The sequence below is a fragment of the Cylas formicarius genome, unplaced genomic scaffold (genome assembly GCF_029955315.1).
Source record: "Cylas formicarius isolate icCylForm1 unplaced genomic scaffold, icCylForm1.1 PGA_scaffold_12__32_contigs__length_19106922, whole genome shotgun sequence".
NCBI lineage: Eukaryota > Metazoa > Arthropoda > Insecta > Coleoptera > Brentidae > Cylas > Cylas formicarius.
Genome location: NW_026844225.1, coordinates 16,781,951 through 16,808,640, shown reverse-complemented (window position 1 = coordinate 16,808,640; position 26,690 = coordinate 16,781,951). Strand labels below are relative to the sequence as shown.

Sequence of the window (26,690 nt, the reverse complement as noted above, 5' to 3'; positions counted from 1 at the left end):
TAATATTCGATGCTAGTGGTTCACCCACTGTTTACAAAATCTAAATATTGTAAACTGTTGTTATGTATTTGTTGATTAAAAAAAACGTATAAAAAAACAATCTGTCTGTGCACGGTGAACAGAAAATCAGCGCATCTAGAACACCAAACTCATTAAATATAAAGTAAAGTAGGCCAAGTCGTGGTCGTGCAGAATATTGCTCCAATCGAAAATCTATAGTCCCACATGGGATAATATTTCCGAATTGGATGGAATATCCAGAATCGACTAAAAATAACCTTTTCATTATTTTTTAACTTGATCGAAGTTCATGAAATAGAATCCTGATGTATTGTCATGTACAAATGGGATACGCCTGGTTTCCTACACGTACCATTTATAAATGCTTCGCGTCCATTTTAAATTGGACGCGTCAGAAGAATTGTTCATAAAAGCAAACAAGAAAATATAAACAACGGAATAAATTAAAATAACTTGAGTGGGTCATTGCGTTTTATAGCTGTTTGGTTGGTCCGCCTTAACCGATGCGTCAGTAGCGCGCTAACAACAATCCACGTTTTTTACGACGGTCGTCGACATTTTCATGCATTACCGGAAAGTATAAAATGCGCGCTAAGTATATTTAATAAAAAAAAAGTGAATATTTACTCTGATAATTTAGTAATGACAATTGTAATTTGTTAAGAGTAATTAACGTCATTTGCATTTTTGATCGATGGAATCATAAATAAAGCTTTTGTTTGTTTTGAAAGTATCTGCGCTCGTATAAAAATTTTATATCTCGGTAACGGTAGGTCCTATGGGATCGCCGTTGCTACAGAAATGATCACCGTCTTTTTGTCTGTCCGTTCTCCGTTCTCCGTTCTCGTCTTTGGGTTTTTCCTGAATAACTTTCGAACCGTTGGAGCTACAAAATTAAAATTTTCCTCCTTTTTAACCCTCCAGGAGGCACATAATCTTATAAGAAATGGCCCTGATCCGACGTCGGTATCCATCTTTTTTTTCGCGAATTTTAAACTGTTTTTGGACCTTGCTATGAAACACGATAAGTGTCCGACTCAACGACGATTTTTCCAAAATAAAATAAAATAGGGAATTTTCAGGTAATAAATAACAGACTAACCAAAATACAAGGCTTAATACAAAAATATCCCAACGTTACTAAATGCCTGGTGTATGTGGGGTAGGTTAGTGGCGGGTTGATATTGATTAATCCACCTTAATCAATACGGGGAGGACCTACCTCCCGCTGAACTAACATTTTCGAGCGTTTGGTGACATCGAAAGAGACAAAACAAAATTGCACGGTAGAGCCCGCTGTGGTGAATGACTTTGTCAATTTATCAATAAAGGCAATTGATAGGTCGATAGTATATTACTGTGTTGTTGGCTCAATCGACGCATTGATGGTGAATTAAATGCTGCTTATAGGAGTTTCAATAACGATTTGTATCAAATTAAAACGGCGGGACTCATCCTCGTATATATAAACTCAGGTGTTGTTGATAATGATGCGTTAGAAAGTTAGGCATGATTCACGAGACTAGTTAACGAATATAATTTCCATCGGCTCGTAAACTATGGAAAGTTGTGCCAATTAGTGGTTTCGTTTAATTAAATCCAAGGCTTATTTTTAGTATCGTCTGCTAACAACTCATGGAAACTACGTATTGTTGCATTGCGCTTTGTCGAAGTTATGCAGGCGAGAATAATATCCCATCTGCCATATGTGTTATCACATATGAATGGAAATTGCATTTATAAAATTGTGCCACACCACACGAACTGTTCATTTTAGTTGCCGTGTCTAATTTGTCACACCACGATGATCTGAACTAAACCTTATTGATTTCAATTCCGGGTAAAAATTAATTACTTCAATTCAATATTGGGGCTAAATTAACCTTTATTTGCAATCGTGCGATTTACACTGGATTCGCATTTATAGCCTATGGAGTTCGAACGCCGTATACAGCGTGACCACCAAATCCGCATAATGTGGATAATTTTGATTATGGGAATAACTTGTGCATCAAAATTAAATAAATATCATATCATCAGCGTGGACCACGACAACACATGCAGGCTGTGTCTAGAAGATCAGGAAACTAGCTTGAAAGAGGTACTGCATACTTCCATGAGAGTACAAGGCTCTTCTAGGAGAAGGAGTGAAGACATCCGGGCATAATGGATCGAAACGTCTGAATGCAGCGTCCTGGCCGTGAAGAACAAGAACGCATCACAGATAGAATAGGAATAGGAATTCAGTTGCCTTTAGTCAAGAAAAAGGGAAAAAGGGAATACTTAATTAAAGGGCTTTCCTTTAAATTTATCTGAGACACTCGGCTTCAAAGAAAATGGTCAAAGCCGATGATGCAATGTTAATATGGTTTGACATTTTAAAACCAAATAAAGTTTTGTTAATTTTACTGGCAATAAAAAATACGAAAAAATAATGATAACGGAAATAATTTATTAATCAATAAATAATGTTTTTTGTGATCAGAATCTCCAAAGCTCCCGCAGAGCTTGAGATGGCATATGACATATTTTTTATGGCGGCTGTCGTTTGATGTTTAAAAGACTCGAGAACCTAAATTATTGGAAAGCTATATTGGCTAAACCATTTCCGAGACTGTCTGGCTCGTTTGGATATTATGTCGAAAATTTTTCTTTCGTCAAAATGCTCCCTCCTTCTTTACACATTTCTCGCAAATTGTTGGACGTTCCTTATTAGCCTTTTTTCGTATACATAAAACATAAGCGACCTCCAGACGGTCTGCGAGGTAATATTCGAAAAAAAGTTTCATCGCGTAGAGACAAAGTATCAGAAAAATCCAGTTATTCCGATTGCTTGGCCAATTTTTCCAAGGACAAAACAAATATTAAATCCGATTCACGTCTTGACCGGCCGAAAATGTATTTTCAGTGGCACAGAAAAATTTACTACGGAGGAGTAACGTCGCTTTTATTATTTATAGAATGGGGTTTTTGCACGGTTTAGTCGTCTATGTGTTTTATGGTAGATTAAAATAAAATTAAGTATTACGCTACGTAATGATTTTGACGCGTTTCACATTCTAGCTCGGAATTTTAAATGCAAAAAAAATGCGTTCTTTTTACTGGCCGTTGACTCGCTAACAATTGATTGAGACACGCAGTACACGCCCCAGCCCCTGTTAAATTGTGTCTGCATAAAATGGACTTCCCAACAAACTTAAATTGACCAGTTTTATGAACGTCATTACCAATGTTCCATTTGAGAGTTATGTTGTCAATATTTTATTACTCTTTTATACGTCGTAGGCAACTTCATGTACTAATTAAGGAAATGAAGAGAAACGCCAAAATAAGTGGGACGTACAGTCAGTCAAGAAAGTCTTTTGACATAATAAAAAAGTTTTTATTTTACACTTCATTATTGATTTCAACAATAACTACTGCATTTTTAAAATTTTTCTTTATTAACTCATGTTTAGTCATATATTAGCTAACAAATAACGACAACGCGAAAAACCAAAAAAATTAAGATTAAGAAATAAGATCAAAAATCAAAAGGAAGTCTAGAATTTAATTGTCAAGAAAATGTTTTTACATACTAATATAAATTGCAAAATACGGGATGCATATTTGATTCTACGATGATCAATATTTTGTGTGACTGCCATTAGCATCAATCACGGCTTGAAGACGGCGTTTCATCGAATAAATTAATTTTTTCACATATTCTGCTGGTATTTTATTCCATTCCTCCAGAATTATAGCTTTCAACTCACATTGATTTTTCGGAAGTCTTTTGGCAATGTTTTTTTTCAAATAATTAGACAAATTTTCAATTGGGTTTAAGTCTGGACTCTGGGCAGGAGTATCCAGTACTTTACCACAGTTGTAAAGAAGCCATGTTCTCACTAAAAGAGCCTTATGTTTTGGGTCGTTATCCTGATAAAACTTAAAATTTGGTTTCTGATTAGAATAGAACCCAAACATAATTTTAGTCTCGTCACAAAATATAACGTCATCCCAGTATTCGTTAGGTTTTGAAGTATGCTCCACAGCAAAAGACAATCGCCTCTCTTTATGTTGCATTGTAAAAAGAGGTTTTTTTCGAGCTATTCTAGATGAATATTCGTTCTTCTTCGAAACTTGTCTTACCGTTTCGTGAGAGACTGTAATGCCACATTCTTCTTCAAGTTCATGTGCAAGCGTTCGAATGGATACCATGGGATTTTCATCTACTTTTCTTCTTAAAACACGTTCTGTTCTATCCGAAAATTTAAAAATGAAGTAGAAATTGTTCTCATCAATGATGAAATGCAGAATAAAAACTTTTTTTACTATGTCAAAACATTTCCTTGACTAACTGTATGTCATTTTAAAGTTCATCAGGTCCACGGTACAATTTAAATTAATTGCTTTAGCCTTTTTTATCTATCCATTATTTATTTATCCAAATTATAAATGAACATGTCTCGTCTTCTTCCCATTATAATGTCGTTGATAGACACCTACTGAAAGATCGGTTGAATCTTAATAAATTTAATAATATAAATGCATTTCTGTTATCGTGAGTAAACAATCGCGAATAAAAAGGTCAGACATACCTCGGGATCGAGGTTCATGTTCCGCTGCCATTACACGGGTGAACACCCCTTAAAATACTTTGCGTTTTCAGTTGGAAATTGTTTGGATATTACGGAAGCAGCGAAAATAAAACAGACGCCGGCGCGTTGTCCGGTTACACCTTTAATATTAGTTTCAATAACAATTTCCTTCTCGCAAAGGTCATTCTAATTATTTCATCTGTAAAATAGACCAGCCGAAAGGTCTAGGTTTGTTCTGAATATTGAATATTGTTGCTTAGCAAATTTATCAACAAGACGTTATTATAGCTTCTAATTCTAACTCACAAAAATTTTGCTTTTAAATTATTTTTAATCATTTGCTGTTGCTATTTAGTATTATTTAAGAAAAAATAAATAAGAACTAAAAGTTCAGATTTTCCTGAAATTATATATTTTGACATGGCAATTGTTGCGACAACACTGTGTTGTCGCAACACCTCAGATCAATATTATTTTAAAATTAACTTAATTAACTTAACTTTGTTATTTACAAATTAAAAAAAAATGTTATTTGCCTCATTAGTAGTTATAGTTTAAAATTCTAACTCACAATTTTTTTGGTTTTAAATTTGCTGTTTCTATTTATTATTATTTTAAAATTGTTTTTGAACGAAACTTTTTTAAATCACACTATCCCTCGGAAAGTAACTGAAATTAAACTTAAAATATAAACAATCACCCTTAACTTTGTAATTTACAAATAAAAAAAAATGTATTTCGTTTGTTTGATTCCTAGGGTCAGCAATTTAATTTGCAAAATTTCGTAACTCAAATGTGGTTTGTTCAAACTAAAAATGTTTTCCTTGCGTACTAAACAAAAGAAGATATCAACAAACTAAAGCGATGTTTCTATTTCCAATTTAAATTTAACATTCTTTTCATCGAATGTTTTATTTATGACCCATCGGCCATTTGATGAAACGTTTAATTTCGAATATTGATACCTACAGCGTAAACACTAAAAATGAGCTTTAAAGTTTTACGGCACTTTTATGGCTACAGCAAAATGTTGACGCTAGGAAACATATTGTTTTAAAAAGCATTGATATTTTATAACGGTTTCGCAACTAATAAAATTAACTGGCCGATTTGCACAGATTTCTGACCCGTTTAAAAATATTTTAGCGGGAAGCTCTAAATTAAAAACACCTTTACAGGTAAAACCTTTTATCTCATCGTCTATGATATTGAACTACTATTAATCACGTACTTAACAACGATGATCGCAAAAAATAAAGCTCAGGAAGCAGTGCTCTTCTATATTTTCCTTTGATTAATTAAATCGCATAAAGCAAAATTTTAAGTACATTGGTTTCAAAGGTTTTGTAAGTAATAGCAGGGTTACTTTCTTGGCTGATGTTAATAAAAATTAATTTGCTTTCTCGTAGCCGTCGATAATTATAATTAATTTTACGGGAAATTATATGCCAGTTATTGACGCAGTTCTTTAAGTAATGTGCATATAGCGCTATCATTGCGAGACTAGGGAATTATAAGTTCTTTTTATGCAGCATGGCGAATTATTTATGTGATATATGAATTATAACAAATGAGACTATAATGCCAAACTACTTCCTACACGTTCGGGATAGCAGTTTTAATAAATTCCATGAAATCCAACCGTTAGGATGAGTCGTCTTGACAACGCGATATTTGCTTTGATGCGACTAATGGAAACGAAATGGAATACCAATATTTCCGATATCTTCGATTCTTGGAAACCGGAACGTTTGGACGGTACAAACGAATTGTAGTCCTGCAATTCGGAGAATCAGATTTTTCCCGGAATTTTTTATACAGGCATTAATGAATTGTGTGGAGATTTTATTGGCCAGGGTATTCCGATATTGCAGTTTTGCTTTACCGACATTTTGGAGTTCTTAATTAATTTCTTTAAGTACTTAATCACATTTTTGAATTTGCGCAACCCAATTTTTACGTAAGTTCTCGTTCATTATTTATTCGAACCATTTATATTATTTCTTTTCCTTTCTACTCGGGGGAAATTGTATGTACTTCAAATAATTTTAATTTAAAACTTTAATTGTTTTCTTTTTATTTAAATATGTATTTGGAAAGAATTATATAAACCAAATAATTTTTATTCACAATATAATTCTCATTCGAATAAGCTTAATTTTCAAAAATCCTTGCATAGCGAAAATTTTATTTAATTTGATTTATTTTTTAATAATTTTAATCCTTGGTGCTGCCGAGGAAAATTAATTTAAAAATTTAATGGCGTTTTTAGATATATTACCTATTATTAAATTAATTAATTTAATTAAGTGTTAGGACTTCGGAAAATAAAAAGGTATAACTTATTCGAATATTGGTACATTCATTTTTAAAACTTCAGCAAATGAAAACGTATATCTAATTCGAATGTCTAAATGTTTACGAAATCCTAGTATAGCGAAAACTGTTATTTAATTTGATTTTTTCAAAAAAAAAAAATGAATCCTCGTACTGAGGGAAAAATGTAATGGTTTCTTTTTTGCTAAGATTTTAGTGTCTATGAATGAATGAAGTTAATTTTTAAGACTTTAGGAAATGAAAAGGTGTATCTTATTCGAATTCGAAATCCTTAAATAGCGAAACCTTCATTTAATTTGATTTTTTTCTAATGATTTTAATCACTGTGCTGAAGGAAATTAATTAAAACATGTAATTGTCTCTTTTTTGTCGAAATTTTATTATGTATTATTAAATTAATTAATTCAATTAATTTTAAAGACTTTAGCAAATATAAAGGTATAATTCGAACATGTCTAAATGTTTAGGAAATCCTAGTATAGCGAAAATTGTATTTAATTTGATTATTTAAAAAAATATATCAATCCTTAAGTTAATTTTTCAGACTTTAGCAAATGAAGTATATGTATATGAAGTAAATGTGAAAATTTTTTTTTTAATAATTTTCATCATTGTGTTACTTTAAAAATGTAATTTCTCTTTTTGGTGTAGATTTTATAATGTACTATTAAGTTAATTAATTTAATTAATTTTTAAGACTTCTATAAATGAAAAGGTATATCTCATTCGAATATGCTTAAATGTTTGCAAAATCCTTGTTTAGCTAAAATTTTATTTAATTTGATTAACCTTTTTAAACATAATTGTATGCCTGTGCCGAAGAAAATTTAGTGGTCTCTTCTTTGTTTACATTTTAGTAGTTATTATTAAACTAATTTGTAAGACTTCAGCAAATGAAACGGTACATATATCTTAATCGAATATTGCGTAAATATTTGGAAAATTCTTGTATAGTTAGTTTTTTATTTAATTTGATTTATTATTATTTTTTAAATTTTAATCACTGGGTGGACGAAAATTAATTAAAAAATGTAATTAACTTTTTACTGTTTGCATTTTAGTATATACTATAAGATTAATTAATTAAATTAAATTTTAAAACTTCAGCAGATGAAGAGTATATTTATCTTATTCGAATATGCTTAAATATCTCGGAGATCCTTGTATAGTGAAAAGTTTATTTCATTTGATTAACATTTTTTAAATAATTTTAATCCCTGTGCTAGAGAAAATTTATTTAAATAATTGTCTCGATTTTAGGATTTAGGATTTTAGGACTTTAAGCATAACTTGTGCGAATATTGGTACCTACTAACTTAATTAATAAAATTAATTTAAGTCTTCAGCAAATGTATGTATGTATGTTTCGGATATCCTCGTATAACGAAAGTTTTATTTAATTTAAAGACATTGCGCACTCGCTGACAAAATTTAATGGACAAAGAGAATAGTCACTACAATGTTCAGTTTTTACTGGTAAATTGAATTTCTAAATATAAGCGACATTTTCTAATAATATCGCAGGATAATTCTGTTATAAATGCGTCCAGAATATTATACGCGGTTTAGCAAATTACAAGCCGAAAATTATTTCAACGCAAAAATGTAGACGTAAATAGTCGATGGATCGGTTTGACGAGGAAACCGTAAATTTCCTTTAAGCGCTACAAGAAATTTTCCAGGAAACACACCGTCCGCCATTTGATCGATATAGTGTCGGTATAGGTGGAAAGTTTAATTTCCGCATAAAAATTTTAAAAGTCAAGTTAAACGGCGGTAGAAAACACACTTCCATCGTTTTCTTGGAGTGTTTTACTTCGTCGGCGGTTTTTTTTTTACGGCTCGCCTTGATTAAATCCGGAGCACCTGCTGTTATTTTTATTTTTAGTCGCCTCTCGTTAACGCGAGATGGTAGAAGATATTCTTTTAAAAAAATGAGGATTTGTTGCTATGAATCGAATAATACCGCATCTGCGACTGCACTGCTAAGGAATTTGGCGCCGTTCTGTCGATTCCGAACGACCAGACCAGACTACGAACCTTCCGATCGCCGTTGCCAAATTTAAACCAATTTTTAGCATCCCGTTACTCCGCATCATATTCCAAACTTTGCAATTTCGTTTTATGTCTTTATTAGATACGTTCGATTTTCATTCTCGAAGAAAAAAAGCAATCGAAAAAGGATCGAACCCGGTTTTATCAGTATCGTTTGCCATCAAAGCTCGGCCTCCCCGAATAAGTCCGGCACTTTGAACACATTGCGCAGCATGTGGCAACAATGTCCCACTAGGCCGCCAGTGTTGTGTATAGTCAGCATCAGATCCACTCTCTGGTTCGTCATAGCCGCATTTGCATTGTCCGTCGAGTCCCAGATATTTACAAATTTATCCGATCGCTGGGCTCCTGGCCTGTTACGTCATACATCAACCATCCGCAATCGTTTCAACTCGTGTGTGTGTAGCATGGGGGGGTTCTGCCTACCGGACGATATGGTTCAGTGATGTGTGGATTTTTAAATGGTATTGTGATTGCCGGGGCATTTTTAAGGACGGATCTTGTTTTAGTGCTTCCTCCGATCATTAATTTTATAAATCAAAATAATCCCAAAAAGTCGCAACGCGCTCTGATTAATTGACTCTGTGCCCGGTAAAAAGGAGTAGCTGAGCTTGATTTTTCACCGCGAACTCTGAATTTCAAACGGCCAGTGACGAAAAAGCTAATGAATGACGTCCGAGTTATATTTGCATATTAGCGCGTGCTGTGAAGGACCTTACTTTGCGGATATGAAATAACTGCTATTCGTTATTATCGACAATTTATGACGTTGACGATCATTAGAAAAGTGATTCAATATGTTTCTACGGACTGGCAGCGTGCAGTGAATCCAATCGTACGTCACGACAACTAGGTGGAACTGGAACTCAGAAACGTCGTGTGACTAGAATAAAGCTCAGGTAGCGTAAAGTTGAATGTCATATGTTGCTTATAACTTACTTACGTTTACGTCACTGCGGTTCTAATAAATAGGATGACTCTACGAATTATTCCGGTCATATTATGGGTTCCGTATTTTTTCAAATCCACTTTCTCTTCGCCGGGCTGTTATTTTATCCGTTACCACGGTCTGATAAACGCGGTTTACGAGTTTTAAAATTTTCTTCGCTTCGTCAGATCCAATCAAAGCCTCTTCTCCTTTTGTAACTAAAAAATATTTTATACGATTGGTGCGGACGGTCCCTTTTGCCTGACCGTTAGCCGTTTCATATTGTTAATTCCAATGCTATGTAGATACGTGCATATTTTTTTAATTTGAGTTCTAAATTTAAATTGCGATCATACTGCCAAGTTAATTTCATATGATTGTTGTAAGAGCATCATCTGGGACAATTTTCAAATAGTGTGTTTGTGTGTGTTTGGCCGTTTTTTCCGACGCCGTAAACAACAATTGGAAAGTTTCTAATTTAAAACAAACTGACAAAATTGATTATGAAAAAATGTCACGTACATTTACTTTGCGTTATAAGACCCGACCTGCATATTGAGCACTTATAGTTGGACATGTTTAGCGGGATAGTGGGATTAGTGCGGCTATAAGGGCAAATATTTGCATTGATACTGATTTCCTATTAATTATCAGATCGTTAAAATGCTTTGGTCTTATATTGCTGCATGTGAACACAATATTTTATTAATTAATAATTAACGTATGACCATAATTTAGTATTTTGTAGTGCAGTTAACCTAAGTAGGTAGGCTGGTCTTCGTTATTTTTAAGAATGGTCTTACTTTATTTTTTTATTGCGCTTTATGCATTTTTTGTTTAAGAACGAACAGTAAATCCGAGAAAACCTTTTCTGAGCTTTCCGATGCCTAACCAACAAATCGATATACTGATTTGTTAGCGAAAGGCTAAGGGCTAGGCTCGGGATTAGTTTTGGCAACTCACGTTTCTTAAATTGCGCTAGCGTCCATTAAATTTTCACACCCATAAAGTTGAAGTTGCGGAATTGGGCTTTTAATCGGTTACAATAAAAGGATCTGGTCAGTCGCGTTAGTTAAACCGTTCGTTTAATTTCGCAAAAATATTTACGCATTAGATTTTTGTTTAGGCGAATAAATAATACTATTAATTTTATTTTAAGAGTTCCACATTACGAACCGGCTACAAAATAACAATAAAATTGTTTAATTCCTCAATTCCGCCGGACCAAACATAAATATTACGCCGGTTTAGTTTGGCATTTGGTCAAATATCGGATAAACCGCCTTTGCGATTATTTTTTAAATAACTTTGGCGGTTGCCGTTTTACGGTGTCTATGTAATAATCGTTTCAATTTGTCACATCGCAAAAGGTTAAAGAGAAAGTAGGTTACCTGCAAGTACAAGCGAGTTCCCCTGATTCGTATGGGTCGATCGACGACCACATTTCTCATTTTGATCAGTATTGCATTTCGCGGAAAGTGCATTAAAATGATTTACTCGCAAATATACGTAATCTTTTTTGCCAAAGGAACTGTCCGCATTTTCTACCTGTTATTTGGTACAGGTATATTTCGCAGAAAATACGGAAAATATAAAGTGCCTTGTCTTGTTTGTCGATATTACCCTCTAAATTCTCTTTCCTTAAACGTAAAGGTAGAGGCTAGCAATCTTGAACTTCAAAAACATTTTTAATTCAAAGAAATGTAATTTCTATCATATTTTGTGACATCAAAGTACACTCGATTCCTCTGTGTAGATCCACACAGGACAGAGACGCACGTAGATTGGATTTATAAGAGCAACTGTAAAAAAGGCGAATGCAAATGAAGGCTGGAAACGAATATTAAATTGACGCCACTACAATAAAGTTTATCACAATTTTTGAATAAACAGCAGAATTGTCCATGCCGTAATATTTTTGACTATCAGCTTTTATTGTTTTATTGGGCATTTTTAAGTTATTATTAACGTCAGGGCAGTTTCTTCAAGATTGCATTTGACGTCCTTATAACCGAGATGTTGCTGCTATTCGCAACTTTCAATGTATTTGATCGTTTTTATACCCCGTATGTATTCGGTTAGTGCGTCAACCTAAGCCCTGGAAGTGCTTTTGTACGTGACATGTGATAATTCGTTATCTTTGTTAGATATAGTAGGTAGTAAATCTCTTTATAGGAATAACCATTTTCATTTAAATTCGTTTAAATGTTTACGTAAGCAAAATTTGACTATTGTAAAAACATCTTAAAACTTAATGACTGAGATGGCACAATAAAAGTTTTATGTTATTATATTATACTATTAAAGTTGCGCCTTTGAAAAATTTCAATTCATTTGTCGTGGTTCCGCGGAGGTGTGGTGTAGGTCTAAATACTTTTTGAAAATTCAATCTTCGATCGATATTTTTCAAAATACTACTAACACGGGGGGGAGGTGCCTGTTCTAAAGCTACAGGTATGCAAATATAGTGCTTAGAGAATTATTACTCATATCTTCCGCGCATTTAATAAACATTTGCGATAATAATTTAAATAATTCTGCGATGATGTCAGCGGTTTATATATAGTTGTTGTCTTACCGACCTGAGGAAAATTAACTAGTTAGTTGTTTTCAGTATTAAAAGGCCAATGGGTTTATGGCTTATCGAAAGAAGAACATTGACATAACCTGTATATACTTTCTGATGGGTTTTTAAATAAATCCGGTGTTTTTCGTGTGTGTATGTGTGTTATAAATAATTACAACGGTGATAATTGTTATTCCAGTGGTGACTAATTTCGTTTGATATTGTTTTACGCCAGACAACGGTACGCTTCCATTTTATTAAGTTACCATTTTATTGTAAACTGGTTTATTGTAAAAGAATCTGCATATTACAGGTATGCATGACTAAAATATTTAAAATCGGAGTAAACACCGGGTTCTGGTATTTTAGTTCCACCGTTTCAAAATAAACACTATAAAGCAGCATTTAAAATATTTCAAAAGTTCTCAGATGTTTTAGTAACATGAGTATTGAAAGGTTTAATGTTATATTTCATTTAAATTTATCGCTTGTTTATGTCCGCGAAGGAAGCTTAAATCTTAATCTGGACGTTTTTGCTTGAAAAAAATTTTTCGAGGCGCGACAAAGCCGCGAAATTTTATTGCATCCCCGTTGTAAGATTAAATTTAACGAGAGAGGATTTCGTGATAAATTCGATGTATGACGTTCGAATAACGTCATTAATTTTACTACAATACATACGAATTACGTTAATAAACACTTAAGATTAAAACCAGACGTCAATCGGGTTTAACGTTGATAAAAAAAATGAAAGCGCTCCCAGCCAAGATCGTACCGTAACTACAGATTTTCTATTCCATTTCAGAACTGCAGTAAGAAATGGCTACGATAGACGGCCGTCCCGCACAATATGGAATATCCTTAAAACAACTCCGCGACCTCATGGAACATCGAGGTCGCGAAGGAATCCAAAAAGTACAAGATTTAGGTGGGGTTCAAGAAATTTGTAAGAAACTATACACATCCCCTAATGAAGGTAACGTTTGTACGATTAATTCACAGTCATTCGTTAATACGTGCCGAATATTTTGTTTTTAGGTCTTAGTGGCTCACAAGTAGATTTAGAACATAGAAGGGAAACATTTGGTTCAAACTCAATTCCCCCAAAACCACCAAAAACATTTTTACAATTAGTATGGGAAGCTTTACAAGATATAACTTTAATTATTTTAGAAGTAGCGGCCATAGTTTCTTTGGGACTTTCGTTCTATCAACCACCGTCTGAAGAAGAGGGTGAGGTTTAATATTTGTCGTTCTGCCTTGATTTGAAATCTAGCATTTATAATAGTTGACCTGGGAAAATGCTACATTATCAAATGCGATCATTTTTGTCGAGGCTGTTGTTTAATTTTTGTAATTTAATTTTACACCTTCCAGAAACTGGATTCGATGATGATGAAACTAGTCACGGGTGGATTGAAGGGCTTGCCATTTTAATTTCGGTTATAGTAGTAGTATTAGTGACAGCGTTTAATGATTATACTAAAGAAAGACAATTTCGTGGTCTTCAAAGTCGGATAGAAGGCGAACATAAGTTTTCAGTTATTAGGGCAGGAGAAGTTAAACAAATTTCCGTCAGTGACATAGTCGTAGGGGATATTTGTCAAATTAAATATGGTGATTTACTACCCGCTGATGGTATCCTAATCCAATCCAATGATTTAAAGGTAACGGACGTGATACTGACTAATATATGATTAAAGAGATTCAATTATTGGTTTTTGACTTAAGGTTGACGAATCTTCGTTGACCGGCGAATCAGACCACGTGAAAAAAGGTGAACATTTTGATCCGATGGTTCTTTCCGGCACGCACGTGATGGAGGGGTCTGGAAAAATGTTGGTTACAGCAGTGGGTGTTAATTCACAAGCAGGTATTATATTTACGCTACTTGGAGCAGCAGTCGATCAACAAGAGCAGGAAATTAAGAAAATGAAGAAAGGTATGTCAATTCTCACTCCATGCGCATGTTTTTCGTACTGTTTGAAGTTCGTGGCCCCCCTAAAACCCATCTGTAGGGATCTTTTATCATTCAAGATGCTTACAGATGAAGCATTCAACATCTAAGTGTATCACTGTTAGTTGCACATCTATCTAAATGTCTGTAACAAAACCGAAATAGAGTGACTGCCATGATATTTACCATTTTACTCCTTGGGTACATGTGTATTTTTCAATGACCAAATGAAATATTTATCGATGGAAAACTGGTTCCCGTGTATGGCAGAATAATTTACATCTGATCGTTTTTGGATTATATAAGTTTTTAGATGTAAAAATACACATGTATGTGTATTTTTAGTATATGATTTTTTATATATAGTGTTGGCTAACAGCCACTTTACAGTTTATGGCGCAGGAATCTTCAAGGTTTAAATAATTGCAAATGTAATAATTGATTTTACATATCGCTTCAATGTTTTCAATTTAATTTCATCTCTCTTATATTTAGCAATTCATGTTTATCACAGTTGTTTTTATTATTATTATTATTTGTTTATTTAATTTAAAGCGGGGGAAGAATCCTAGCAAAATTCGTGCCATAAATTGGTTATAATTTTATTTTACATTTTACCCATGTCAGGACTTTGGGAGTGTTTTTGAGATTGCTAATGTTCTCCTTTTGCATGTGTTTTTGTACAGAAGCTAAAAAGCAACGGAAGAAGAAAAGTCTAACAGGTGAATAATTTTTTTTACTATTTATTATAAACAAAATGCAGTAAATATTTTATATGTAAATAACTAATATCAATTTAAACTTCAGTCTAATATTTTGCATGCCAATGTTCTTCTTTTTTCAGTGTTCTATGAACCATTTGCTAGTTTTTTGGTGCGTTTCGCAGTTCTCAGGGAAACCCTAGATTATTTCCGTTTTTTCGTTAGAAAATCATTTTATTAAAAAAAAGATGTTGTTTCGTTAACAATTTTCATTTTTCATTTTTTTTTCTCTTCATGCTTTTATTATTTATAGAGATAATAAAATAATAAAATTGCGATATCTTTTCTTCGAATTGGAAGTATTTACTCCAATGTGGATGATCTGAATTTTAGGTTTTATCCCATCTTCGATAATTTAACGCACCAAAAAACTAATATTTACTACTTAATATACACATATATTTTTTAATTCCACGAATATCGTTTGCTTTATGTACTTTGGTAAAGTTTAAATTGGGAGCCGCCGAAAATTCTCGACTTTGTCGAGGACGTGTGCGGCTTTCCAATATAAAATGCCTATAAAATATATATTTTCTATATAACCCGTATAGGCGATGAAGAAAATGTGACTGGAAACAGTCATATGAATTCACCTGCTCCCGTGGCTAACAAACACGAGGTTCAAGATGGCGGTAAGGAGAATCACGTCAGTTCAGCACCGCCGCCCGAATCAAGCCATAAAAAGGAAAAATCAGTTCTGCAAGCCAAACTTACCAAATTGGCGATTCAGATCGGTTACGCTGGCTCCACGATCGCCGTGTTAACGGTTGTCATTTTAATCATTCAGTTTTGTGTCCAAAAATTCGCTATCCAAGGGGAAGCCTGGCGAAATTCGTATGCCAATCAGTTAGTCCGACATCTGATTATTGGTGTTACTGTACTTGTAGTAGCTGTGCCTGAAGGTTTACCATTGGCTGTAACTCTATCCTTAGCTTATAGTGTTAAGGTAATCTTCGCGCGACCACCTGTGCCCGATTGAAAACCAAATTAACTCTCCGTTTTAAATTATAGAAAATGATGAAAGATAACAATTTAGTAAGACATCTCGACGCCTGCGAAACAATGGGCAACGCTACCGCCATATGTTCAGATAAAACCGGTACTTTAACCACTAATCGCATGACCGTGGTACAGTCTTATATTTGCGAGCAACTTTGCAAAACAATACCGAAGTTTTCCGATATCCCTGCACAGGTTGGCAATCTGATTTTACAGGGTATTGCCGTTAATTGCGCTTATACGTCACGTATTATGGTAAGACAACGCTTGAAATTTTACTAGTTTTCCCTTTAACATTGTTTTATAGCCTTCCGACGATCCCAGCGAACTGGCGAAACAAGTTGGCAACAAAACCGAATGTGCACTCTTAGGATTTACTATTGCGTTGGGTAAAAACTACCAGCATATCCGCGACGACTTCCCGGAAGAATCGTTCACGAGGGTTTATACGTTTAATTCGGTCCGAAAATCAATGAGTACAGTAATACCGCGATCAGGAGGCGGCTATAGATTATTCACTAAAGGTGCTTCTGAAATTATTTTAAACAAGTAAGTAACAATTATGTCTTGTCGCGCAGAACACGATAAAACATTTTGCACCCCCCCACTTATGCTTTTCGAACTCAAACCTCATCAGGAAAATTGTCTTCCCTGCTTTACTGGCTTTTTTAAATAATTTCAACAATTTCAACCAGAGCAATCCACGGAAATTGCATATCGATAGATTTCTGTCGGCTTATCTAAACGAGAGGATCCAACTTCTTCCACATCCCCAAAGAATAAGAGATAGCTTCCATAGTTCCTCGTTGTAGAGTTCCAGAGAAAAATTTAGAATAGTCTTATCAATCAACCTACCAAAATTAATAAAATCGAAATTACTTACAGCATAAAACTTTTAAATTATTTTTTTGTTCTTTGTAAAATGTTTAAACAATTTTATCGTGCGGTTTTGGTCTCTTTTTTCCATTTGAGTCATATTATATGCAATAACAAATTCGATAATATATCTTCAAAATATTCACTTTTTCCAATCTGCATTTTTCTGTTTTATATTTCGTATAAAACGAAGTTTATTGCTGCCATTGCGGAACTACATATGATTAGTTTAGAATGATTATATAGGGTCTTCTCGCAAAGACCATGTTTGTAACGGCTGCTATATTTACTTACTATGCAATTGGTATTGAAAAAAAAATGTATTTTTGTTCAAAAATCAAGTCAATTATTATTATTTAATTTAAAAAATTAAAATCTTTAAAAAAAGTGTAAAGGTGTTACTAAATTTAATTATCCTGATTATTTTTATTATTCTTCCTGATGAGGTTTAGGTTTACATAGAGTTACTTGAAACAGAATACAATTTATTAAAATTGTACGAATTAATTTTTTTTCGTGTATGTGAAGACAAAATCTACGTTGAGAAAAATTCTTAGAAATACAGTACAATACAAACGAAAAGCGCTTAGGTTGGTCGTGACGTGATATGTTTATTGGCCAATTTTATGCCGTGACTGGCATCGGGCTTCGCTTATCCAATAGAAATCTTTTGAAATGTTTTGCTGACACATAATTCATGTTTAAATGTCATAAAATGCCGGTTATAGGTGGCATTTTCCTTAAAAAACTTGGGCGTAGGTGTCAGGATAAATTAATGAATTTTATTATTAATTATTATTATACGTATCGCTTAGTGTAGAGTCAGCATTTTTGAAACATAATTTTATTATCGTATTAATATTAATACTGTTGATGCTGGATGAAGTCTAAGAGTTTGTCATGTTGTTGCGATGCGTTGTGGTGCACCAATTTGGATAGTAAGCGTGATATTGCAGGTGTGCCTTCATTTATGGTCACGATGGCCGATTGGAGAAATTTACCAGAGATATGCAGGAACGTCTACTGAAACAAGTGATCGAACCGATGGCTTGCGACGGCCTCAGAACAATATGCGTTGCGTACAAGGACTTCACCACTGGCAAAGCGGAAATCAATCAAGTGCATGTCGACAACATGCCTAACTGGGACGACGAAGAAAACATCGTCAGCAATTTGACCTGCCTCGCGGTTGTCGGCATTGAAGATCCGGTGAGGCCGGAAGTGCCCGAGGCTATCAGAAAATGTCAGAAAGCCGGCATCACCGTGAGAATGGTGACCGGTGATAACGTGAACACGGCCAGATCGATAGCTACGAAATGTGGCATCGTGAAACCCAATGAAGACTTCCTCATTTTAGAAGGGAAAGAATTTAACAGAAGGATTCGGGACAGCACGGGAGAGGTGCAACAACATCTGCTAGATAAAGTATGGCCTAAATTGCGAGTATTGGCTCGTTCGTCACCTACGGATAAGTACATCTTGGTGAAAGGGATAATTGACAGCGCCGCTAGCGAAAATCGAGAAGTGGTAGCCGTTACCGGCGATGGTACCAACGACGGTCCCGCTTTGAAGAAAGCCGACGTTGGATTTGCTATGGTAAACACAGCTGATTTCTCAGCAATTTTGGTCAACGCTGAGGCGCTTGTTTTTCTTCCAGGGAATTGCCGGAACCGACGTCGCTAAAGAAGCGTCCGACATCATTCTGACGGATGATAATTTTAGTAGCATCGTCAAAGCGGTGATGTGGGGTAGAAACGTCTACGACAGTATAGCGAAGTTTTTGCAATTCCAGCTTACTGTCAACGTGGTGGCCGTTATTGTGGCGTTTATTGGTGCTTGCGCTGTCCAGGACAGTCCGCTCAAGGTAATGGACTATAGGATTATTATTTCATTCATCAAACTCCCGCGAGGTGATTTTATCGTTGAAATTTTCCGAAATATCGCGTTTGATCGCGCGTCCATTTGGTAATTGAAAACCTCTGGCAAAATTGTTGCCAACAGGTAAAATTTTTGAAAATCCCTTACTTCCGTTAATGTAATTAAAATGGACGCTGTCGCGCCGATTGCGCTTTTAAGGCTTTAATGTCGTATGCATTTTCACAGTTGGAATGATTGATTTAAATGATGGCGCACACGAAAATAATTTAGTTAATTAATTCAGGCTGTGCAAATGTTATGGGTGAACTTGATTATGGATACGTTGGCTTCCCTGGCGTTGGCTACCGAACTGCCGACTAGCGATTTGTTACTTAGAAAACCGTACGGAAGAACCAAGCCTCTTATATCTAGGACTATGATGAAAAACATCCTCGGCCAAGCTGTATATCAGTTGTTTATAATCTTCGGTTTACTGTTCTGGGGTAAGGCTCGGAGGAGGGCGTGGTTTTCCGTTTTTGATAATAATTTTAATAAATTTTCAAGGACATCTGATGCTGGATATCGAATCGGGTAAACAGACCGAACTGTTTGTGGGGCCATCTCAACACTACACAGTTATTTTTAACTCTTTCGTAATGATGACCTTATTTAACGAATTCAACGCGAGGAAAATCCACGGACAAAGAAACGTCTTCGAAGGGATTTTCACTAACCCTATATTCTACACCATATGGATCGGCACGTGCGCTTCCCAAGTATGCACCTACCTCGTTTCGTTTACAGGGTTCCTTACGCGTCATTTTTTTCCCTCAAAGGTGTTGATCGTTCAGTATGGTAAAATGGCGTTTTCTACTAAAGCCCTTACATTGGAACAATGGCTTTGGTGTCTTTTCTTCGGCGTTGGAACTCTACTTTGGGGGCAAGTGATCACCACTATTCCGACAAGAAAACTTCCCAAGATATTGTCGTAAGTTTTTTTTTTTTGCAAACCGACGGAACCCCCCCACCCACGCCGCATTTTTGAGTTTAATCGATGCATTTTTTTTTCCTATTCAAAGATGGGGTCGCGGCCATCCGGAAGAATATACCGAAGCGATCGCCATCGGCGAAGAGAAATTCGACGTGGATTCGGACAAAAAGCCGCGCGCGGGTCAGATACTTTGGATCCGTGGTCTTACTAGGTTGCAAACTCAGGTAAGTCCCCTAATAGGTAGAAACGTTGGGTAAACTGTAAAAAGCGGTGTTTATACCGAGGCCGACGTTGGCTAGATTTAAGCCAGCTCAAAACAACCTCCGGCCTATAATAGTGTAATGATATGAAATGTGTGACTGATTTTTGAAACAGAGCTCAGTTAATCAAAAGTTTGGATAGGCAAAATGATGTATACCAAACTCAGTTAAGGTCCTCCCATCTGTCTCATCCTTGTTTTCCTTTACCGTTTCTCTCTTTTAGTCTTATTTGACCGGCATGACGCTGCTTCGACAGTTGATAATGTTTGTCGCAAAAAATCCGTAACTCAATAATTTTGGGTGGTCAACTTCACAACGGGTCTTGCTTTAAAGGGTTTTGATATATGTATGTGTGTCCTGTCTTGGCAAAAGTGAAATATTTCGTTGTCCACCCAAGAAATAACTGTCCGCTTTTAGATGTCGATGTGTGTTTTTTTTTCGTAGCGTTACTTTTTTTTTTTTTTCAAATGTTTGTGCGTTGCAGGTGCAATCGGATAATTTGATCGGTAGCAACTAATTTAACGCGTAACGTTTAATTAATATATTTTTTTAGTAGGCCAGCAGTGGATCAACTCCCGTCTCCCCCTTGCAGGTTTTTTTTTTATTAGTTTTTGAGAGAACTGGTGATATTTTGAATTTATTCGTGACGCTTGTTCTATTTCGCTCTTGATTTCCCAATCCCCGTCCACTTCTTTCTATCTGTTTTATTTACTCGACTCTTTGTTACTAACCGTTTTCGATATTATTGAGTGGCCCATGATATGGCTTCATCCTAGTAAAAGCACATTGGTGGGACACTTATTATGCATGTGTAGTGTAGCGTTTGAGTTTATACGGTGTTATAACGACACACGTGGAAAATCAAATGTCGTTCAAATAGGTTAGCTTAATATATGTGCATGTTTGGAAGAACACGTTAAGTATCATTCATTGAGTTAAGGCCGTTATTTAAACTATGGCTGTGTTGTCTGAGGTTGCACTTTTATTACACCAGTCTGACCGATGATCGTATCTGGCCTGTTTGTCTGTCTTTCACTCTTTTAAGTCGTATTTTAATTTTTGCCACCATTTTATAATCTCTCACACTTCCCTTATCAACTTTGTGATATTCCATGGTGGTGTTGTATAGGTAGTAAAAAAAAGTATAGGTATAACAGGATCTAAATGCTATCTTGCGGGATAGCCTTTCAAAAGTCAGTGTTCGATGGTTAAATGAGAATGATAATTGACTGACGAAAAAAAAAAAAAATCGGGATGAGACGAGAATCGATACGCGTAGAAAATAATATGGATAGTCTAGAGAGTTGGGCGATCGATGCGATTGTCTGACTTTGGAAAGACTATGTCCAAGTACTTACGGAAATGTTTATATCTATATAATAGCATCGATGGGTCGATTAGAGCAACACGTCAAACCCTTTTTTGGAAAAATAATAAGACTTTATCGTTTGCTAGCCAGCGGAACCGATGAAAGAAACTGAGGTATAGGGAACCGTTGGGTGCCTCAAGCAAATTCAGCCACGCAATACAAGTATGTAGTTTGTAGTAGGCCTTCATTAGATGAGATGCGATGCCCATTACTCTGCTGTGTTTGCACTATATATCATGTTTAGATGTCCTAGAGCAAACCCTTCTGAATGTGTCTTGTCGCCCCTCCCCTGTACCTCGATAGATGATTTAGACAAAGCAATAACCACTGTCGTTTTCATACCGTAAGTGTCAATCCTCAGCGTGCGGCCGACAACACAGCCAATAAGTAAAGAAGCGTCTCTTTCATATTGTGCCAAAGTGTGAGAAATGATAGTTTGAAGCTTAGCAGCGCTCCTCGACGCTTAACCATTGTGTATATCTCTTCAAATGGTACGAGTTGTGGCTACGTGATCGGTATTAGAATCTTTCTAAAAGTATGTTAGAGTAATTGTCCCCCCGCCTTGTTTCTATACTCTCTCTATCTTCTCGTCTCTCTCTTTCTATTTGTTTCCGCTCACTTTCACAAGTTCTTGAGACTGTATTATGGGAACTTATTCACGAATTAACCAAGAATGTCTAAAACACACAAACATACCATTACTACTAATAACACAAATAGGAAGCGAGTGTTATAGAAAAGTAAACACAGTGATTTGAAGCGTTTTTCTGTGTTTATTTTTTTCTCTTGTTCTCTATTAATCCGTCGAGGTGTATAAATATCACCACCGGCTTCCAAAGCTATTCAGTGTTTTTCGGATGGGGACGAATTAGGTGACGATCTTTCTGGTCCGCTTATTGAGACGGAAACAATCATTGTCGTTTGGATGATACGTCAATCAATAAGCGTGCATCATTTGTCGAGCAACCATTTGGCGTATTTGGTTTTGAAAGTTTAATCGTTGAGGGGGTATGAATTTGAACGGTTCATCCCAGCTTAACCGAAGCGATGCTCCGCCAGATGGAAGATTGGATAACGGGAACCGTTTGAGGTTTAAAAAGCGAGACACGGACGTGCGCGCGTGCGTGGTAGGTGTATGCGGGTGCGTGAGAGTGCGTCTGCGTGGGTGCACGGTCGGTGGTCGAATGCGAGCATGCAACTCCCGGCCCGCCTGATGAGTACCCTGCTTCCCTGTGTTTGCAGCTGCGAGTAATCAGAGCTTTCAAGTCCACCCTGGAGGACCTGGAGGAACGGCGCTCGGTACATAGTTTACACAGCTTACACAGTTTGCGCAGCTCGCGCAGCCATACCGGTCCGTGGCCGCCGCGGCCCCTCTCAGACATCACTTACATTGACGAGGATCCGGCCAACCCGTCGCGGCTTCCGCTGCCGAATCAAAAGGAGGACCACAGGCTCTCACCCTCTCCTAATACCCTCCGATTACCCCCCCATCATCCGCAATTCGCTCACCACGCGCCTCCCGCAAATAACTCGGACTTGCCTAAACCCGTGCATGAAACTCGCATCTAGTGTTGCCGGTCCTGGCCGATGCGGCGCCACCGGAAGGCCCCCCATTTGAGCGGGGCTCTCCGTTGTCATTCGTATGACGTCGCCACGGTCCGGACCCCACCGTCTTCGCTGGACTAGTGTGTGTTTTTTTTTTGTTTTGTTAGCGTTCCCCCTTCCATCCAAAATTGTAACGCCCCCGACCTAGATTCCCGTCTCCGTTAAGGCCTAGTCAAAGTGCCACTGCCACACATTCGAAACGTACGGGGTGTCTCGTTTTATTTCCGCTTCTAAGCGCCCCCGAAATGCAGGTCGAAAAGCCTCTCGCTATTTAAATCACGTGCTGCGTAAAAACCCACCCTCGTAAATTTTGACCAAAAATTATACAGAGGGTGCGCGACTGAACTGCGCGTTGGAATTGCCTCAAAATAATTAAAGAAAAGAAAGAGAAAATTAATTTGATAAAATAAATATGCATATTCGCCCAGTTTTTACAAACAAGTCATATAGGTGATATACTTTTTTGAACATTTCTGGTTGAAATGTTGCTGTTTTGACAGAAGTTCAAGGCATATTTAAAATTTTAAGCTCTAGATCTGTATTTTGGAAGGGCAATAGGGGTCGAGAAGAACAAACTAATCGATTATCATCAATCAAAATTTTGCATTACGCACAAATAAAAGTACCCTGTGTGATGCGTTTCGTTCTATCATTATTCTGTCTAGAACAGAACAAGTTGACTCGCTACATCTCGAAAAGGAATTTAATCTAGTAAATCGTTGTGTCGGCTTTGTTTCGTTTTCGGGGCAACATGTGGTATTTTAACTAGACTTAAAATTGTTAGCTTAGCACTAAGTAGAAATAAAGTTGACCGAACTCATTACATTTGTATTATTTTGTATATAATATTTCGTCTTTTATGTAGACTAGCTGTATGTATAGCATTTTAGAGTTAGTTCTCTCAGGTTAGTGGCAATGGAAATAAACAATTTTATTTTTGAACTTGTGTAGCGCATGCACACTATTTGCGAGTCAACTGTATTGTGAGTCAAAATGGCGAACGACTTAAACAAAAAGTATACATGAAAAAAAAAAAATACCCGTTAAAAACAATCCACAATCAGTACCAAGAAACACACTTGATTTTTACTAGTGGGAAATTTCTGCAATTATGTGCTGCGCTTGGCTGTGGGTCAGCAGGCTACGTTTACTTAATTTTTCCAATGTTTTAGACATACGTATATATATATATATATATATATATATATATATATATATATATATATATATATATATATATATATATAGGGTCTCTAAACGTACAACACTCCCTTCCACCTTAATTTTGGCATACTTAATAACCGCTCGTTTGTCGCAACTTTTTTTCTTCCTTCAGATTTGTAAGCAAATTGAAAATTTATGAAGCGGTTTGGATTTTTGACGTTCAATATATGAATCTAGAAAACTGGGTATCTGCATGGGAGAAAAAATGGCGACGGTTGTCCAAACGGGAGGTCACTAAGTACGCGAACCTCATATGTTTCCTATACGTAATTATTTCGTTATCACATGTATTTACACGCTCCTGCACCTCGTGTGTGTGTATATATACACAAGAACAGCAATTTTCGTAACTTTTCGAGACTTAAATATCAAAGGAGTGACTTTTAGGTTGTTTAGGTTTTATTTTTTTTTTATTTGGGATTTCCGTTTACCTTGTGTATATGTATACGCTAAAGTCATGCTCTGTTATCAATATTCGGCACTGAGCCAGGTGAGATACACACGTTTGAGCCATCGTGTGTCTGTTTATGAACACATACGAACACGTGTAAGCATACCCGGAGTAGCCTCCACGTTTTCCTTTTATGAAAAAAATCAGCGACACAGTAAAATATTTTGAATATTGGATCAATTAATTACCCGTCTACGTAGATAATGCTGCGGATGTTTTCTTCTTTATAACATCTTTACCATTGACTAGAGCGGTATAGCAACGTCATCGCCATTTCCGCGCTAAGAGAGCTACCGTATAGTGTCGTCTTATTCGAGGAATCTGCATTTTCGTGCCGTTGTGTTGTGTCTATTCCGCTTATGGTTATTATTAGGCGTCTTAGTACATCCGAAGTTGTCAAAAAAAAAAAAAAAAAACAAAAATTTGTTAAGTCAAGGTAAAGGCGGAATAAAGTATTGAACCGCCAGATAATTTGGAAACGAGCGCTGTATTTTTTTGTTTTTTACTTCTTTCAGGTTTATTAGTAGCGTCTATTATTCTGTGCACTTATCTTTATTGTTTTGTGTCTACCACTGTCTGTCGAACCACTCTTTAACGTTGACCTTTACTCTTGAAGGTGATAGGTGGTGAATTGCAAGAACGTTTGATTCCGGTTCCGTACAGCAAGAGCTCAACTGACCAAGCTGTAAGCCGCTTTCCTACATCTTTTCTGTCCGCTGTGTATTCGTATGCGCTGTTCGCTCTTGTTTGTATTTTATTTTTTTGCGCGCAGCCAGCTCGAACTGCTTCCAAATTGCAACGCAAAGGCACCGGAAAATTTCGAACGATCGTCTCTTTAAATATTCTTCCCGCGTTATGCGCCGCACGTGACCTTTGCCAATGTCGAAGCAGGGAGACGAATTTCCTTTTGGTTCGGTTTAGTAGTTGTATTTTTTTCTTTTATTTTCCCTTGATTTCTTAACAGTTTTATTTGTTTGGCATGTTGCATGTTTAATTTGAGTTTCGTTTCGGGTCTAACACATAGTTCACAGATGCATAAGATCGCTCAAAACGGTTGTTAGCTCGGCCGAATTGTTTTCGATAAAATTTTAGCCAGGCAAAATTATTTTTGTTTAGTTACGCGTGTCGGGTTCGAATTACCCCCTTCGTTTCCCCCCCCGCCCAGCTTTTCATCGGATATTTACTAGGTAGGATACTGATTTTGTTCACGACGTCAATTCAGAATACACAATTTTTATATTTTTAACTGTTGAATCGTTTTACTGTATATAGGAAACTGTTAGAATAACTTACAATAAATAAAACATGTTGAATTGTTCGATGAAGTTATGTAGTTTTTTGATAATAAAATAAACTGTGACAAAGTATCGAAAGTTTCCGCTTGCCTGGTACTTTAAATGAGAACTTATTTTTCTCGAATCATAATATAATAATCTGATAATTATGTCTCGGAATATTTTATCGTTTAGCGCCTGATGCTTAATAGATATTTAACGGCCTCGTTGCACATAGTAATAGTGTTGTTTGTTTAAATTACTGTAGAGGCTTTTATTTATTTGTACTACAAGAGTTTTTATAATAACAAGTTGTTTTGGTACCTAATGTATAATTTTTGGAATTATATTTTATTTGGGTGTATTCGCCACGGATACACGCGGTTCTAATTAATATTCGTTAAAGTGTACTTAGTTTTCGTTTTAACACAGTTGCGATATAATATAATTTTTTTTCTAAATAAAATTTGTAAACATGTCAGCAAAATTTTATTTTCTCTAAATTGCCAAATTCTGCGGCGTTTATATTTTTTGTGTGTATTTGTTAATAATTGTTTTCCAAGTTTTTTGTGTGTTTTA

The 26,690-nt window shown here is 35.8% G+C and overlaps 1 protein-coding gene across 11 annotated transcripts in view; it reads left to right on the top strand.

Annotated features, from left to right (window-relative positions):
• The window catches only part of LOC132695805 (plasma membrane calcium-transporting ATPase 3), a 51,564-nt gene that overhangs the window by 20,732 nt on the left and 4,142 nt on the right, over window positions 1-26,690 (top strand). For 4 of the 11 annotated variants that reach the window (XM_060660285.1, XM_060660284.1, XM_060660283.1 and 1 more), the window contains 15 exons: window positions 13,293-13,463; window positions 13,526-13,720; window positions 13,865-14,154; window positions 14,219-14,429; window positions 15,131-15,166; window positions 15,757-16,151; window positions 16,217-16,459; window positions 16,512-16,753; window positions 18,037-18,676; window positions 18,738-18,944; window positions 19,242-19,440; window positions 19,502-19,713; window positions 19,774-19,925; window positions 20,017-20,152; window positions 25,454-26,677. In XM_060660285.1, coding sequence (XP_060516268.1) covers window positions 13,307-13,463; window positions 13,526-13,720; window positions 13,865-14,154; window positions 14,219-14,429; window positions 15,131-15,166; window positions 15,757-16,151; window positions 16,217-16,459; window positions 16,512-16,753; window positions 18,037-18,676; window positions 18,738-18,944; window positions 19,242-19,440; window positions 19,502-19,713; window positions 19,774-19,925; window positions 20,017-20,152; window positions 25,454-25,798 — 3,660 coding nt within the window. In that variant the 5' untranslated portion in view covers window positions 13,293-13,306 and the 3' untranslated portion in view covers window positions 25,799-26,677. Of the gene's footprint in view, window positions 1-9,282; window positions 9,893-13,292; window positions 13,464-13,525; window positions 13,721-13,864; window positions 14,155-14,218; window positions 14,430-15,130; window positions 15,167-15,756; window positions 16,152-16,216; window positions 16,460-16,511; window positions 16,754-18,036; window positions 18,677-18,737; window positions 18,945-19,241; window positions 19,441-19,501; window positions 19,714-19,773; window positions 19,926-20,016; window positions 20,153-21,643; window positions 21,720-22,799; window positions 26,678-26,690 lie in introns of those variants that run through there. The other 7 variants (XM_060660289.1, XM_060660290.1, XM_060660286.1 and 4 more) reach the window with 6 other exon arrangements.